The following is a 16,523-nucleotide window of genomic DNA, read 5'->3' as shown; positions in this document are numbered from 1 at the left end:
AGAGGAAATTATTTGAAGATGAAGGAATCCTGCCTTTATATAAGGTGCACTTTATTCATATGAAGCCTAATTTCTAATGTACCCAGCATACCCCCTTTCCCTATTCAAAGCCCTAGGTTAAATTTTTAACGGACAAGAAAGGTGCAGAGTCTGAGAAGGCAATGGCAATCACCAAGTAAATATTACATTTTTAGAAAATTAACTAAGGGAAGCATCAATGAAGATACTCATTCCAAAGAAGCTGATGTAACCCCTGGCTTATATTCAATTATCTGTGTGATTCAAGGGAAAGTAACATTTCTCATCAATTATCTACTTAGTTATTCAGTAGAGAAAATATTCAGTAGTGGACCTTAACCAATTTAGTACTTATAAACAATATCTTATTTCTCTTCATAATTGAGAGTAGAATAAGCATAAGTAAAATAGGCAGAATTTCCATAAATTAGTAAACTGAAGTCACTAGAAAGTTGATTGCTGTAATCAAGATCATGAAGGTCAGTAGAAAAATAAAAGCTTACTCAAAACTTCTAGATTCTGGAGCTAGACTGGTTTCAAATTTGGGTTCTGCCAATTGCCTCAATATGCCCCGCGTGCCGCAAAGGAAAAAAAAAAAAAAAAGATAATATTTCAAAGTGCTTAGAACCTGGTTTGGCACTTTATAAGTGCTTGTTAAATAAAATACTATGACTATTATTTCTTTCTTGACTCTGAAGGCAACTAGGTCTACAAAATGACCTCATAAATCTGACATATAATTCAAATTGACATTGAACTTACACATCTATATCCAATTAACTCATTGCCTTGAACATGGTGCAAATGAAGAAAAGGTTAGTTCATTTTTTGCATGGCTACAGACTTCAACATATCAAAAATGCACTTTCTTTGAAAGGAAATTGGACAGCAGAGTGTGCATGAGGCATCACTTCTCAATTATGTTATATTTATAAAATGATGGAGAGTATGTTTGCCGTCAAAGTCCGTAACTTTTTTCCAACAGCTTTATTGAGATATAATTTACACACTATTAAAATTCATCCTGTCAATAGTGAACAACATTAGTGTTTATTGATTGGCTACTATGTCCCAAGTAATAAACTCACATTGTTTCATTTAATCTTTATAAAAATTCTTTAACATAGGTACTGTTATTCCCAATTTAATGACTAAACTATAAGTTAAATACTTTGCAGCTAGAGATTGAGATGAGGTTTGAACTCATGTTCATATGACTCCACTATTCTTCCCACTTCATGCTGTCTTTCTCTGGAAAACTACTTAGTTCTCTTTCAGAGGTTGGGTGGGAAAGGAGGGAAACGTAACCCTTTGATGGTATTCATAGTTAAACAAACTAATTTTTAACTTGTCAAGAGTCAAGTAGTATAAGAAATATCAGTAATTGGAAGCTGTTTTCAGAATTTCAAATCAAGGATGATACGATAATACAAAATAGTATTATTTCAAAGAAAATAAGCAGTAATAATGCTGATACACACAAATTACGATGCCAATATACACTACCCTTGGAAGGGTTTAGCACTTCTTAGTAGCATATTACACCCAGTTACTGCATTCTCACCAAATGAATTAGTGTAGAGGTTGAAAATGAGTAAACAAGAGAGATCATGCAGGAATTCTTATCCATAGTTTAGTCTTTTCACATCACGTGTTATCTTAAAGTCAAATCTCCAGACATCTTCATGCTTGGAATTACTTAAGCAGTTTTGCCACAATTCATTTATGAAACACATATTTGGGTGGTTCTTATATGTTAGGCAGCATTGTGCTAGCCGCTAGTTGTACAAAGGTTTTTGGGGGGTTGTTTTATGACTCTAGTGCAGCTCAGTTTACATTTTAATTTAGGCTTCCATACGGAGTGGTAATTAGTGTACTGTAGTGTATAGATAGCCAGTGGGCTTTGGAAGCTGGATTGCCTCTCCACTTACTGTGTGACGTTGGCATTTGATTTTTGAGAAACTCGATTTTCCCACTTATAACACAACTGGCTTCAAATAATAGCTGGTATTATCTACTTTCAGGTTGCACACACCAGGCGAAGGTGTGCCTAAGAAAATGTTACTTCCTAACATATAGGAGAATGGGTTTCTCGCCCGTTTTTTCCCCTTTAGTACCTGGCATTATTCGATACATATTTTACACTCTGTTCACCGAGGAAATGGAACATGTTTTTCACTGCAGCTTAGCTATCTGGGTGTGCCTGGGGAGGCGTCACAAAGAACCTGTAAAAGGTCTCCACCTACAGCAGGAGTAGAAGCGCAAGAAAGAGCCCAGGCAGAGCACTGCGGCTAAGCGTTCGGTTTCGGATTGTTCTCTGTTTGACCCAATATTCACCGAGTTTAGGTTCTGCGACTCGCAACGAAAAGACTCGAGTCACGGACCTGTTAAAAATTTTCTGCCATATTTTAGCCGTCCCCACGCCCCCCGCCCCACCCTCAAGCGTGAGTGAATGCGCAAATAAGGATTTTCAGGCGTCTGTGGGAAAGAGGGAGGGGAAGGCAGAAGTCAAGGATGGACGGGGTGGTGGCACCGCTCAAGCGCAAGAGGACCGAGGCCCCAAACACGAGAGTTAAAACAAGGCGGTCCCGGGCCGGAGAAGACCGAGGCGAGCTGCTGGACGGGCGGGAGCCGATGGGGGGCAGCAGACCACCGCGGCGCACTCACTGCGCCCGGGCCCAACGCTTCTCCGGAGACGCACCCCCCAACCTTTCGTCTCTTTTGGTTTCGACCTGCCGACTGGGCGGGGCCCCGGGACGCCATTCCCACAATGCTCTGGGGCGTGCCGCGGCGGTTGCTGCCGCCTCCGCTACCGCTAGTGGAAGAAGATGGCGGAAGGCGGAGCGGCGGGTTTGGACATCCAGCGGTCTGACATCGCGACGCTACTCAAAACCCCGCTCCGGAAAGGGGACACCTGGTGAGGGAAAGGGGTTGAGGTGGCTGTGGTTGCCCGAGGGTGGTGGAGAACTGGGCGGGAACTGCGGGCTGGTGTCTCGGTGGTGACAGGTGCGGGCAGGTCCGGCGGCGGCCGCCTCGGGCAGCAGGATTTTGGCCGCTCCCGAAAGGTTGGGGCAAAGATCGGACCCGAAATGAGGGCCAGGGTTCGTGGCTCGTCGGAGCATGCTAAGAGGCTTGCGGGGAGCGGCGGCGGCGGCGGCGGCTCGTGCAGTTCTCTTCGTCCTTCTTCCTCTGGTAGTGCCGCTCCCACCCCAGGCCTTCCCGAACGATAGGTTACACTCGTTGGTGTGAGTCTCTTAATGTTTGACAGGTCCTGGTCCCGCAGCTGATCAGGATCTCACCCTCTACTTCTTTAGTCATTTCTTTTCCCGGCATTGTCGGCATCCAAGTTCCCTATTCTGATTCTCGTATTCTTCCGGGAGGCCGGCTGCAGGATGTTTGCGGTTCGTACTACACAGGTGGCATGTGTCAGGGCGCCACTTAAGAGAAAGGAACCTTAGTTCCTAGTTCCTTGTCAAAAGGAGGGAGGGCAGTACGGAACCTTAGGCTTCTGAGTGGTACCACGTGGTCTTGTGCCTTGGAGACTTGATAGACGCCGGTAGCGTTTCTCTTAGAAGTGCAGCTCTTCCCTCCTGTTTGAAGGATAACGCAGGCCTGCAAAAAGTAGATAAGTCCACTTGAGGCTTAAGTCACTTGTTAACGTTCAGACTTATAAAATACGAAAGGATATACTTAAAATACTGAAGGAAGTATTTGGAGATTTTAATATTTGTGGGCCAGTATCAAGTGGTATTCAGAATAACTTCAGTATGTGAATATGTAACATAAAGTGCTCTGTTTTATTAGGAAGTATAATGAGCTTCTTTATTATAATAAAAGTTATTTTCATTTCTCATCGTCACCATAACAGTGGTATATAATTTACAGAGTGTTTTTCCATTTACTCGATATGGCTTAGTGGAAGGAACATAAGATTTAGACCCAAATTATGTTACCTTTTCACCACTTAGTTTGCAGTATGACTTTGAGGAAAGTTACTTTAAATCATTGCACCTCAGTACCTTCGTCTGTGAAATGGACAGAATAATTTCATTATAGGGCTTTATCCTGAGTCAGTGAAATATTTTAAAAGATTATTTATGAGAGAACATTAAATTTTAGTTACCTTTTTATCACCGCCATTTCTGATAAAATGCTGTGGTATTAGAATCATTGTCAAGTAAGCTAGTAGATGGCAGACTTGGGACTTGAATTTAAGTACTTTGATCTAAGTCTTGGTACTTTTTTCCTACTTTGTTAGGCTGCATACTCTGTTTATATGATAAAAATCCCTGAGGATGTAAACATATACTTGTTGCATTATAGCAAAAAATATTTAATAACTATTGTTCATATGGCAGTGTTCCTAAGATGTTTATTACTGTGGGGAAATTGGACATTTCCTAGGACATTTATGTTTACCTTGGCCTGTGGATTGTTAAAGATGAAATCAATCCTTGCTTCTTATTGTTTGTTAAAGAACACTTTAAAATTCTTAATTTACCTTGCCTGTTACCACCTCATAAAAAGATAAATGTGGATTTCCACAAAATAGAAATCTACAATTTAATATATAGATATTATTTATATGGGTATTCTCTTTAATGTTGTGGTTTTGATATACTGAGTAATAATTGGTGGTGTTGAATCTACAGGATGATGGGAGCAATATGAGTATTGTGAGCACTAAACGTTAAAGTTTAGCATTTTTATTTTTTGACAAAGTTACTGTAAATCATTTTAAAAGATCTATTTAAAAGAGTAAATACAGGAAGTCTATAAATTTGAGTCATTTCAGTGCTTCCATTTTAAAGAAAAGGAAACTGAGGCCCAGATATTTAGGTAACAGCAGAATGTGCAAATTTTTATCCTCACAATTGAGTTCCCCTCTTATTTAAAGAAAAAAATGCAGGAAAAAGATGGTGCTGGGATACTGCAGAAACTATATAGTTTGGTTTATATGCGAGCCAGTTTTCTTGGAATTAGCAGGTGAAACCTGTTAAAAAAGGAATTAACAAAAGTTTGATTCAGAGTTTTAAGGAGAATAATTTCGTAAGTACAAATTTGATAATGTATTCATGAGTACAGAATTAGTACAGATATTTAATGATTTAGTTGTAACTTGGGTTCATGTTTTTGGAACTCATTAAAACTTGTTAAGTTATTTCTCTTTTTAAGGTCTTAAAAATCGTTGGATTAGTCATTTATGGGTATTTGGGCAAATACTGTTTGTTATTTTATAGCTGAAATGGGCCATATGCAAATGGAACATTGTCTTGGTATATGTATATAACAATCTTGGAAAGACTGATTGGACTATTGAGAAAAAATGGTAGGTTTACCATGAGTTTATTCTTGAAATTTTAATACTAATGTTTGATGTTATAATGAAATGCATGCAGATGAATAAAGTTCATTAATTAGGTTGTGAGCACTTTGCAGATAAGGACTGCCTCTTAGTACTCTGGTAATTAATGCTAACACCTGGGCAAGGATAAAAATTTGCTTCTACATGAATTTCTGTTTATTTGTAAATGGTGAATGATTTTTATCTGGAAGCTAACCTTCTAGAAATGAAAATAAGTTACACGTCTGAGATGAGGAGAAACAAACCTTAAATATGTTTGGTATTAGACTTCATAGTGACAGTAATGTCAAAATTGATGCAAGAGATTCGTACCTTTTAAAAAGGTTGGGTATAAAAGTAACACAGATCTGCATTAGATGGAGTAAAGCAGTGGTCTTGTATGCTGTTTCTTGATCTGTGTTCAGCTCCAAGGAGCGATTCAGAAAACCAGGAACAAGACTGTTAGAATTTAGAAACTATAGAGGAGTGGGATAGGGAGGGTGGGAGGCAGGGAGACGCAAGAGGGAAGAGATATGGGAACATATGTATATGTATAACTGATTCACTTTGTTATAAAGCAGAAACTAACACACCATTGTAAAGCAATTATACTCCAATAAAGATGTAAAAAAAAAAGAAAGAAAGAAAGAAAGAAAGAAACTATAGAGGAAGAATAAAGGAACTAGAACTGTTTAGCTTAGGATGAATGAAAGATAACTTAATTTTCAGATACATGGTAGTTTCTCCTGATAAGATAAAAGGAAAATTTGCTTAAAGTTCATTGCATGTAAGTATATTAGGGATGGAGGAACCTATTGAAGGGGATGATAGTTAAATGAATAAATGTACAAATGTGCAAAGGCATGTTGTGGGTTATGGAATACTCTCTTTGGAGATTTCTTTTAAAATAGATTTATTATGAGTAAATAAACAGATGACTACAAATCACCAAAATCACTGCTTTATTTCCCCATTTTATTAAGTGTTATTCATCTACCAGTCATTTTCACTAATTTTTATGTTCAAGTATGTTCAAAGCTAACTTTATAAATTAAATTTTGCATGTCATTTTTATATAAACCCTAATAAAATAACTCAAGTAGGTTTAAGGTAAATTTGGAGAGTAGCTTTAATTTGCATTTAGAGTCATTTAAAATATGTATGATGTTTTTGCCTCAATAAAGTGCTGAGGAATCACATCAGTCAGGTTTTTAGATAGGAGAGACACTAATTTCAATTTCAGAGCTTTCCTTCCATTCCTACTCTTTTACTTAGAAGTCTTTGAGGCTTTATTTTATATGGTCCCTTATGTTTTTGCGACTTAGAGTTACACTAACAGAAAATAATCTTAAGTCAAAAAATCAGTTAATAATGTAAATGGACACTATTAATCAATATGAACTCCAAATTGTTTAGTGTGTACTTGTTGAGAAGTTTTTACATTACTGTTACTGTTAACTTTAGTTGTAACAAAGTGTTTACCACTGAAATAGGGTATATATTACATCATTTGCAGGAAATGAAACCAGAAAGCAAAACTGTTTTTTAGTGTTAGTAAATTGATGAAAATAAGGACAGAAATAGGGACATTAAAGTGTATTTTTCACATTTTAGTTGCTTAAAATTGAGAAAAGCAATTTTTCCTAATTTAATTGTTTTCATAAGTTTTAAAATCACTTGTAAGTTGTTAGTGAAGCCAAGATTAATGTACCCTATTTGGCCAAGAAGATCCAGAGCTTTAGTCAGTGATTTCATTTATCTACTTAGTGGCATTCAGGCTTTATTTTTTCCTAAATCATACCATTTTTTTATTAGCACATACAAGGTATTAACTAGATGTTCTTTTTAGAAAATAGTTTTGTGACAGTTATTAATCTTGCTTGCATGAAAGTATAATAAGAAAAAAATTGTCAGGCTATGACCGATCATATTACATTTGAAAACACTGTGCTAGGTGTTGTTGAAGTACTTACATATGTTAACTTATTTACTCATCACCACAATTCTAGGGTACTAGAATGTGAATGTGCTCTAATTCACATTTGCCAGAATAGGAATTCACCCGGATAGGCTCAAAGAGGTGTTCACACATTGATATATCTGAGATTTGAACCCAAGTAGTCTGGGGCTTTAATTCAGGCTTTAAAAATACTGTTCTACGCTGCCTTTTATTTTAAAGATGCATTTTAAAGTGTTCCACTTTTTAAAAAAATGGACATTCTTTTCTCTTTAAATGGAGTCTATTTTATATTTAGCAGCAGAATTCTTCCATTTTATCCCACACTTGTTTCTTGTGACTGTTCAGTTTAGATATGGTAGAAAATCTTAACATCTTGCTTTTGGAAATTAAAATCTGTTTAAAGATTAATAGGTTATTTACTGAATATGTAGAATAAATATTATTTTGATCCAAAAGTACATTTAAACAAAAGAAACTGGGATTGTGTATTATTTAGATTTAGGGTTTTAATTGTTTATCAGTAATCATAAGCGATTGTTAGAGGCCATATGGCCCCTTTTCCTATAGTTTTACAGAAACAGCATATCAAGCAGATAGGAAGAACTTGTAGGATATTTTGTTTTAGTACTTTGCCCATATTTTTTAAAGTGTTTGGTTTACAATAAACCACAAATACATAAGACTTTTTTTCAACTAAAAATCCATAGGAATAACCCAACACAGAAAATGCAAATGTGAAAGTTTGGTATTTTATGTTCTATGTTTACCAACTTTTTGTGAATTTTCAAAGTCAAAGCACGTTTGAATTAAGACAGTGGAAGGTACATAACCATATTGATACCTCTTTAACATCTTCCTGAAAACTGACAGTCCATGTAACATGACTGCTAATAAAATCAATTTTGCCATGTTAGTCATTAGATATATTGGTTTTATTGCATGAGTTTAGAGTGATTTTTCTTTTCCTCACTTTGAGAATCACTTTACAAAAAAACCGTAATTATTATAAAAGTGAATTGAAACACCATCAGATATATTGGCAGGGAGATAAAGGGAAGGTTGAGAACTACTGGTGGAGGTGTTTGCATGCATTATCTGGTTGGATTCTCAAAATAAGGATCAAAGTATGTATTTATATTCCTTTCTTGTAGATGAGAAGTCTGAGCTCAGAGGAATCAGTTGGTTTGCATGTGGTTCACAGGTGATAATACCACCACTAGTGAACCTTTATTGAATGCTTACTCTGTTCCAGCCACTATTCTAAATGCTTTATACATGTGCAGCATATAATAAGAGCAAATACTCTTATTTACCTCATTTTACGGGTGTGTGATAATTTCAGAGATGGTTTTTTAAATACCTGGCTTATAATGATTTAGAATACTAAATCCTACCAGTATCTCCTTAGTATTAAAAATGTTTTGTGCTGTCACTACTTACATGTAATTCAAACAGTATTTCATAAGGCAGTAAACTATTTCTTCTTAGTCTCCATATAGAATTTTTCAGCGATTACTAGTTTTTCCTTGCCTGCATAATGTCAGCCCGGTTTGTGCCTCTTATTTTCATTTCCTTAGTTACTACTGTAATTCACACTCTGTATCTTATATTTATTCCTTTGAAGTCATTTTTCTAGATTCTTTCACCATCTATTCTTTAAACAAAGGGAATGTATTTCCTTTCAACTTTATCATCCAGTTTACACAGAAACCACTACTAAAGAAACCTAGAATAAGACTGATTGATAGTAAGTGACCTCAGTTTTGGATACAGATTAAAATGATGTATCTGAGGGAACAATCAAGAATAGCTCCTCAAAAAGAAGAAGCTCAGATTCTAATATAAGGCAGAAAACCTCTGTAGGATTAACCTATATTTGGTTATGCCTAGAATACTGCTTCTGTCGGTAAGATTCTGCATAGCTTCTTTATAGCTCTCCAAAAAGAAAAGGAGGGTAATTACTACTGTTTCCTCTTCATGAGGAGGAGAATTAAGAATACTGTCCCTTCCACTCTCCTTTTAGTTTTGAGAAGACCCACATATTAGTGTGATAATTCCTTGTGGTTCAGGAAAATCGTGATTCAAGAAAATGGTTTAGCAGAAGTAGCCATAGGAAAGACTTCCTCTGTGAAAGAAGTTAAAGGCTCTCACAAGTTAAGTCCAATGTGGCTCTGAGACCAGGCTATTCTGAGTTTCAGAGAGGCAGTTTTTGTTATTTTTTTAATTGAAATATAGTTGATTTACAATGTTGTGTTAGTTTCAGGTGTACAACAAAGTGATTCAGTTATACCTATACATATATCCATTCTTTTTTAGATTCTTTTCCATTATAGATATTACAAGATATTGAATATGGTTCCCTGTGCTATACAGTAGGTCCTTGTTGGTTATCTGTTTTATATATAGTGTTTTGTATATTTTAATCACAAACTCTCCTAATTTACCCCCCCACCCCACCCCCAAAAGCACACACACACACTCACACACTTTCCCCTTTGGTAACCATAAGTTTGTTTTCTATGTCTGTGAGTGTGTTTCTGTTTTGTAAATAGGTTCATTTGTATCCATGTTTTTAGATTCCACATGTAAGTGATATCATCTGATATTTGCCTTTCTTTGTCTGACTGACTTCACTTAGTACAGAGAGCCAGTTAAAACCTGGGAGCATTAGAGACAAAATTAAAAAGAGCATCAAGTTCCTGTAGTAAAAAAACAAAAACATTAAGAATGATAGGGTGATAATTATATTTATTATGTTGTACATTACATCTCTAGTATGAATTTATTTTCTGTTAAGTTTGTACCTTTTGACTGCCTTCATCCAATTCCTCTTCCCCCCACTCCTGCCTCTGGTAACCACACTCTTTTTATATGAGTTTGGTTGGTTGTTTTTGTAGTATAATTGTCCTGTATCACTATGTTACTTCCTGTTGCAGAACATAGCGATTTGATATTTCTATACATTTCAAAATGATCACCAAAATAAGTCTAGTTATGATCTATCACCATGCAAAGATACTACATAATTATTGACTGTATTTCCGGCACTGTACATTTCATACCGGTGACTCATTTATTTTACAGCTTGAAGTTTGTACCTCTTAATCTCATTCACCTATTTCTCTCCTCCTCCCACCTTCCTTTCCTCTAGCAACCACCTGTTTGTTCTCTGTATCTATGACTCTTTTCTGTTTTGTTATGTTTGTTCATTTTTTAGATTCCACATATATGTGAAATCATATGTATTTGTCCTGTCTGAGTTACTTCATTTAGCATAATACCCTCTATGTCCATTCATGTTGTTGCAAATGGCAAAATTTCATTCTTTAAGGCTGAGTAGTATTCCATTGTAATATAATTAACAGTGCTGTATGTTATATATGAAAGTTGTTAGAGTAAATCCTTAGAGTTCTCATCATGAGGAAAAAAGTTTTTTTCTACTTAATTTTGTATTATATGAGATAATGGATGTTCACTAAACTTATTGTGGTAATTATTTCATAGTGCATATAAGTGAAATCATTATGCTGTACACCTTAAACTCATATAGTGCTGTATGTCAATTATATCTCAATAAAACTGGAGGAAAGAAAAAAAGAATGGTAAGGGTTAAATGATCATGGTTAAAGAGACCTGATAATTTGGGTTGCTTTATATTATTTAGCAATATAACAGCTTGACAAAGTTTAACAGTTTAATCAAGAAATTTATCTTTGATATAGATGGAAAATGTATTTTCATAACTTTGGATATCAAGCAGAAGAAACTTTTGATTCTCAGGAGAGATGTAGCTAAGTATTTATATGTACCATGTAGTTGTGGCTATGATTACAAATATTACCACTCTTTTATAAGGTTAAGAGCTCTTTGCATGTATGAAATAAGTGATAGTGTTCTCATTTTACAGATTCAGAAACTGAGGTACAGAGTTAAGTGCACATGGTAATATACTCAGTCAGTGGTAGAGCAGAGATTCTGACTTAGACAGTCAACTCTAACACCTGCATTTTAAACTGTACTGCCTGCCTATGAGTGATAAGCTATAGCCATTTATGGAAGCAATTTTTTGAGGGATGAATACTTGAAAGTATTAGAATCAAAAAGTGACAGCTTTGTCATATTAGAACACCATATTCATCTAGTTATCCATGTGAGGAACCTCTAGATTTTCTAGGTCTTTCTGGTTTAGCATTCTAGTCACAGCAGTCTCATTTCTAACTAATACAGCTCTTTGATACAGATGGTGGTTCCCGTTTCCTGCAAAGTCTTTACATGTTCCTACCTTATAGGACTTTACTCATCATTCATATTATTTCCAGTACATTTTACTAAGCCCTGACTTTCACTTTCTTCAAAACCAATCTCTGTAAAATCATCCATAATAATTCCATCCAGATCTATGGCCCTTTCACTCTCCTTTTTTTTTTTTTTTAACACAAGAGCTTTATAGTGATATAATTCACATATCATACAATTTGCCCACTTGATGTGTACAATTCACTGGATTTGGGTATGTCCACAAAATTGTGCAACCATCATCACAATCAATTTTGGAATATTTTTATCATCCCTAAAAGAAACCTCATACCTATTAGCAGTCTCCCCTGCCCCCTTTTCTACCCAAATCTCCCTGTTTTTGGCAGCTACTAATCTACTTTCTTGTTCTATAATTTTGCCTTCTGGATATTTCATGTAAATAGAATCATATAATATGTGTGATTTTTGTGCCTGGCTTCATTCACTTAACATGTTTTTTAGGTTCATCCATTTTGTTGTGTGTATCAGTACTTCATTTCTTTTTATTTCCAAAAAATGTTCCATTGTATAGATATACCACATTGAATTATTCCTTCATCGGTTGATGGACATTTGGGTTGTTCACAAATTTTGACTGTTACAAATAATCCTGCTATGAACATTTGTGTGCAAGTTTTTGACTAGACACAAGTTTTCATTTCTTTTGGGTGTATACCTAGGAATGGAATTGCCAAGTCTCTGTGTTTGCTTTTTAAGAACTGATAGACTCTTTTCCAAACCAGTTGCACCATTTTCCATTTCCACCAGCAGTGTGTGAGGGCTCCAGTTTCTCCACATCCTTGAAGTGCTTGTTGTTGCCTGTCTTTTTGATTATAGCCATCTTGGTAGATGTGAAGTGGTATCTCATTGGGGTTTTGATTTCAGTTTTCATAGTGGCTAATGATGTTGCACATCTTTTCATATATGCTTATTGACCCTTTGTATATCTTTGGCAAAATGTCTGTCTAGATCCTTTGCCTATTTTCCAGTTTGGTTATTTGGCTCTTTATTATTGAGTTTTAAGAGTTCTTTATTCTGGGTACAAATTCCTTATCAGATAGACGATTTGCAGAATTTTCTCTGATTCTGTGGGTTTTCTTTTCACTTTCACAATCTTACTTGGCCTCCTTCCTGAGTTCTTTATTTGTCTCTTAGTTTAGATGTAAAAAGAGGTCATAAAAATTAGTTCTTGCCAACTGATGAATTTAATGTGCAGAACAGAAAATAGGTTGGAAACGCTTCGCATCTAAAAATTAAGATATAAAGGGATGATTATTTGGTTTATTTGATGGTTTATTGAAAGAACTTCATAGCTTTCTTTGGTTATGTTTTACTGATGAGTTTTAGTTTGTGGTACTTAAAAAAAATTCAGTGAAATATCTAGTTTATAACGATTTAAAATACTACATACGGGACTTCCCTGCTGGTCCAGTGGTTAAGACTTTGCCTTCCAATACAGGGGATGCGGGTTTGTTCCCTGGTCAGGGAGCTAAGATCCCACATGCCTTGTGGCCAGAAAACCAAAACATAAAACAGAAGCAATGTAGTAACAAATTCAATAGCGCCTTTAAAAATGGTCCACATCTGGGTGGCGCAGTGGTTGAGAGTCCTCCTGCCGATGCAGGGGACGCGGGTTCGTGCCCCGGTCCGGGAAGATCCCACATGCCGCGGAGCGGCTAGGCCCGTGAGCCATGGCCGCTGAGCCTGCGCGTCCGGAGCCTGTGCTCCGCAACAGAGAGGCCACAACAGTGAGAGGCCCGCCTACAGGGGAAAAAAAAAAAAAAAAAGGTCCACATCAAAAAAACAAATAAAATACTAGATACTATTAATATCTCTTTTACTATTAAAAATGGTTTATGCTATTGCAACTCATGTAATTTAAACAGTATTTTATTAAATGAGAGGATTAGTCATAGAGTGAATTAATATCCAAAATTGTTTATGCTGTTAATTCTACGCACAATAGTTACACATGTTGTTCTCAGATTAAGTGTGCTACATTGGATTAGGCTGAAATTTTTATGTATTTTCTTAGTTGTAAAAGAGTGACAGTATTATGTCTACTTTGAGGAGAAAAAGGTAGGATTTTTTTTGAAAAAATAAACGTCATATTTATGTCAGTAGTAGGCAATTAAGAAGGAACTGCTTATCTGAAAGTTGTCAGCATAAACATGTACTAATCAAAAAAAAAAACACACACACACACACAACTATACATTCACTGGCTCTGTGGTTTTCTAAATCCAGCTTTTGGGATTTCCCCATTTCCCTGTACTGCTTTTAAATGTCTTTGTATTTAGGACTATTTCTAAGTCATTTATTGGTCCCTTTATATCTTTCTTAAATTTGCTTCTAGTGTGTATAAAAACACTAAACAACTTTTGAGACTCTCCTATCTTTCCCCACTACCATCCCCCCCAAAACAACCAAACAACAACAACAAAACCTACAACCTGGCTTTTTTAGTTCTTACAGTAGCTTTTCTGCATTTGAGGACTGTCTTAAAATTGACTCAGATTTATTTGGGGTCCTAAAATTGACCCCGCTTTTCTGGAGCCATTGAAGATTATTCTGTCCAGACCACAGTACAAATTGTCTTTCTTGATGCCTTTAGAATATTTAGCACCATACAATTGAAGTACCCATAACTTTATGTAAGTTTTTGATTTATTAAACATTTCATGAGTATTTGAACCTCCCAACAATCCTGTGAGATACTGCCAGTGGTCATCATGAAATGTAAATCAGGTCATATCTCTTCTAAATATTTTTCATTGGCTTTCATTGCATTTAGGATAAAATCTTTAATTACCTTAAAGGCTCTTTGTAGTCTGGCCCCAGCCTACCTTATCTAGCATCTCTTCTCCCTTTGTCATAAACTCCAACTGCATTTAGTCAGTTCCTCCAGCATACCTAACTCCCGAAGTTGTTCTGGCCCTAGCACGTGCTGTTCCTTCCGTCTAGATAGCTTTTTATCTTATTCTTCGTGAAATAACTCCTGTCCATATGCTAAAATATTATTTTTTCAAAAAGGCTTTCCTTTATTCTAAATAGGGACCCCTTTATTATGCTTTCATAGCTCCCTATGCGTCACAGCACTTACTACAGTATTTTACTACATCTTAATTATTTACTGTCTCTTTCCTCCACTAGACTCTCAATTCCATGAACATAGGGCTCTTGGCTATTTTGCTAACAACTAATGCATACGGAATAGCATATATGTAGTAGACCTCCAATAAATATTTTTTGAATGAATGTATTTCCATTTCTAAGATGAGCAATCTAAAGGTTTAGCATTGAGTAACTTCTCTAAGACCTCACAGCAAGTAATGTCAGAAAGAGAACTTTGGTCTAGTACTTTTTCTACAGTAAATTTAGAATTCACATCTACTTAAGTCTCATTTCAGGAGGTAAGAAAATTTATAAGCAAAAATAATCATGAAAACAAATTGCTGTTGGGTGTGCTTTTCTGCTAAGTTCCTGATAGGCAAAGATCTAACATTTACCAAAAGGTGCCCCCACTTTGAAAATACTTATTTTGTTCATGAGTAAAAAAGAACTTGAGGACTGGCCTCGGGATGCAAATTTTGGAATCATTGGTATGAGTTACAATATCACTGAGAGTATTAACAGTGAGAGAAGAAGAAATTTGAGAGCAGCTCTGTGGAATACTAACATTTAAGCAGAGGAAGAGAATATTGTTAAATTACATATATATATAATTGTATGTAATATATATTTACTGTTATATTAATACAATATTAATTATATTATTATTAGATATAATATATAATATAATATTATATATATATGTATTCCTCCTATCCAGAAAGGTAGAATCACAGATTATTTTTAAAAGCATTGATATGGTAATAAAATTATGGATCCTTTGGATTTGTTAGGGTGGCCATTGGTAACTTAGTGAGAACCTTTTTGAGAGCCCATTGAGGTAGGAAGATCTGTTGTGCTAGGTTGAAGCGCAAGTGAGGGTTGAGGAGAGCTTGGCTGCAGGGACAAGTCAGAAAAATGGAGGTAGATAGAAGAGGAAATGAATATGTGAGTTGGGAGGTAATGTCGGGGGAATGGGGAAAATAGTTGGCCCCTCTTATATGCTAAGTTAAAAAAAGAGAGAAGAGATACAGGGAGAAACAAGGGGATTAGTGGCTGTTAATGACGTAAGTCTCCAAGGAAGCAGAAGGAAATTAGATCCAAAGACTAGGAACAAAAATTATTAGCCTTGGATTTAAGGAGGGTTATATCCTCCACGATATATTAGGGAATCAGGTATGATAAAGGTGTGGAACAAAAGAGTAAGAAAGTTGGGGCTTTTACTTCCTTGAAAAGTAAGCAGCAAGGCTGCCTATTCAGCCTAATGGGCTAGAGACTTAATGAGACTGGCAAATTATTGGAAATAGAGAAGGCTAAATGGAGACATGCTGGAGGATTTGTGGGTCATCTTTAAAGGACTTGAGATATTGATTGAAGACCATAGATCTTTAATCTCCATGAAATTTTCTTTAGTAATTTTTGAACTCAGATAATAACATGATCAAAATATTTTCATATTGATGTACTTAGTGTTTGAGAATCATCGGTTGCGACCTAGTATGAGGCATCGTCATAAAATCCCTTGTAATCCACTGAAACAGAGGGGAATGACAGTGATTAAGCCACAGCCAGAGGCCTCAGTCAAAAGTAAAATGATCTTGAGCATATTTTGGTACATTTGCTTCATAGCTTTTTATATGGAAACAGTCAGATGGCTCATTATTATTCAGAAGTATTTCACCTTTAGTTTCATCTATAAGGTATAGACTCCTTTGTGTAAGAAACTTAGTCTGTTTATCATAAAGCGATTAATAACTACTCTGTACTTTGGGCTATCAAGATATTTGCACATTA

The 16,523-nt window shown here is 35.9% G+C and overlaps 1 protein-coding gene across 4 annotated transcripts in view; it reads left to right on the top strand.

Moving 5' to 3' along the window:
- The first annotated feature begins 2,805 nt into the window (after positions 1-2,805).
- The window catches only part of USP15 (ubiquitin specific peptidase 15), a 137,213-nt gene continuing 123,495 nt past the window's right edge, over positions 2,806-16,523 (top strand). For all 4 annotated transcript variants that reach the window (XM_060112013.1, XM_060112014.1, XM_060112015.1 and 1 more), the window contains exon 1: positions 2,806-2,935. In XM_060112013.1, coding sequence (XP_059967996.1) covers positions 2,847-2,935 — 89 coding nt within the window. In that variant the 5' untranslated portion in view covers positions 2,806-2,846. The remainder of the gene's footprint in view (positions 2,936-16,523) is intronic.

The sequence above is a fragment of the Mesoplodon densirostris genome, chromosome 11, assembly GCF_025265405.1.
Source record: "Mesoplodon densirostris isolate mMesDen1 chromosome 11, mMesDen1 primary haplotype, whole genome shotgun sequence".
NCBI classification, from domain to species: domain Eukaryota; kingdom Metazoa; phylum Chordata; class Mammalia; order Artiodactyla; family Ziphiidae; genus Mesoplodon; species Mesoplodon densirostris.
This window is presented reverse-complemented; position numbering and strand designations above follow the sequence as displayed.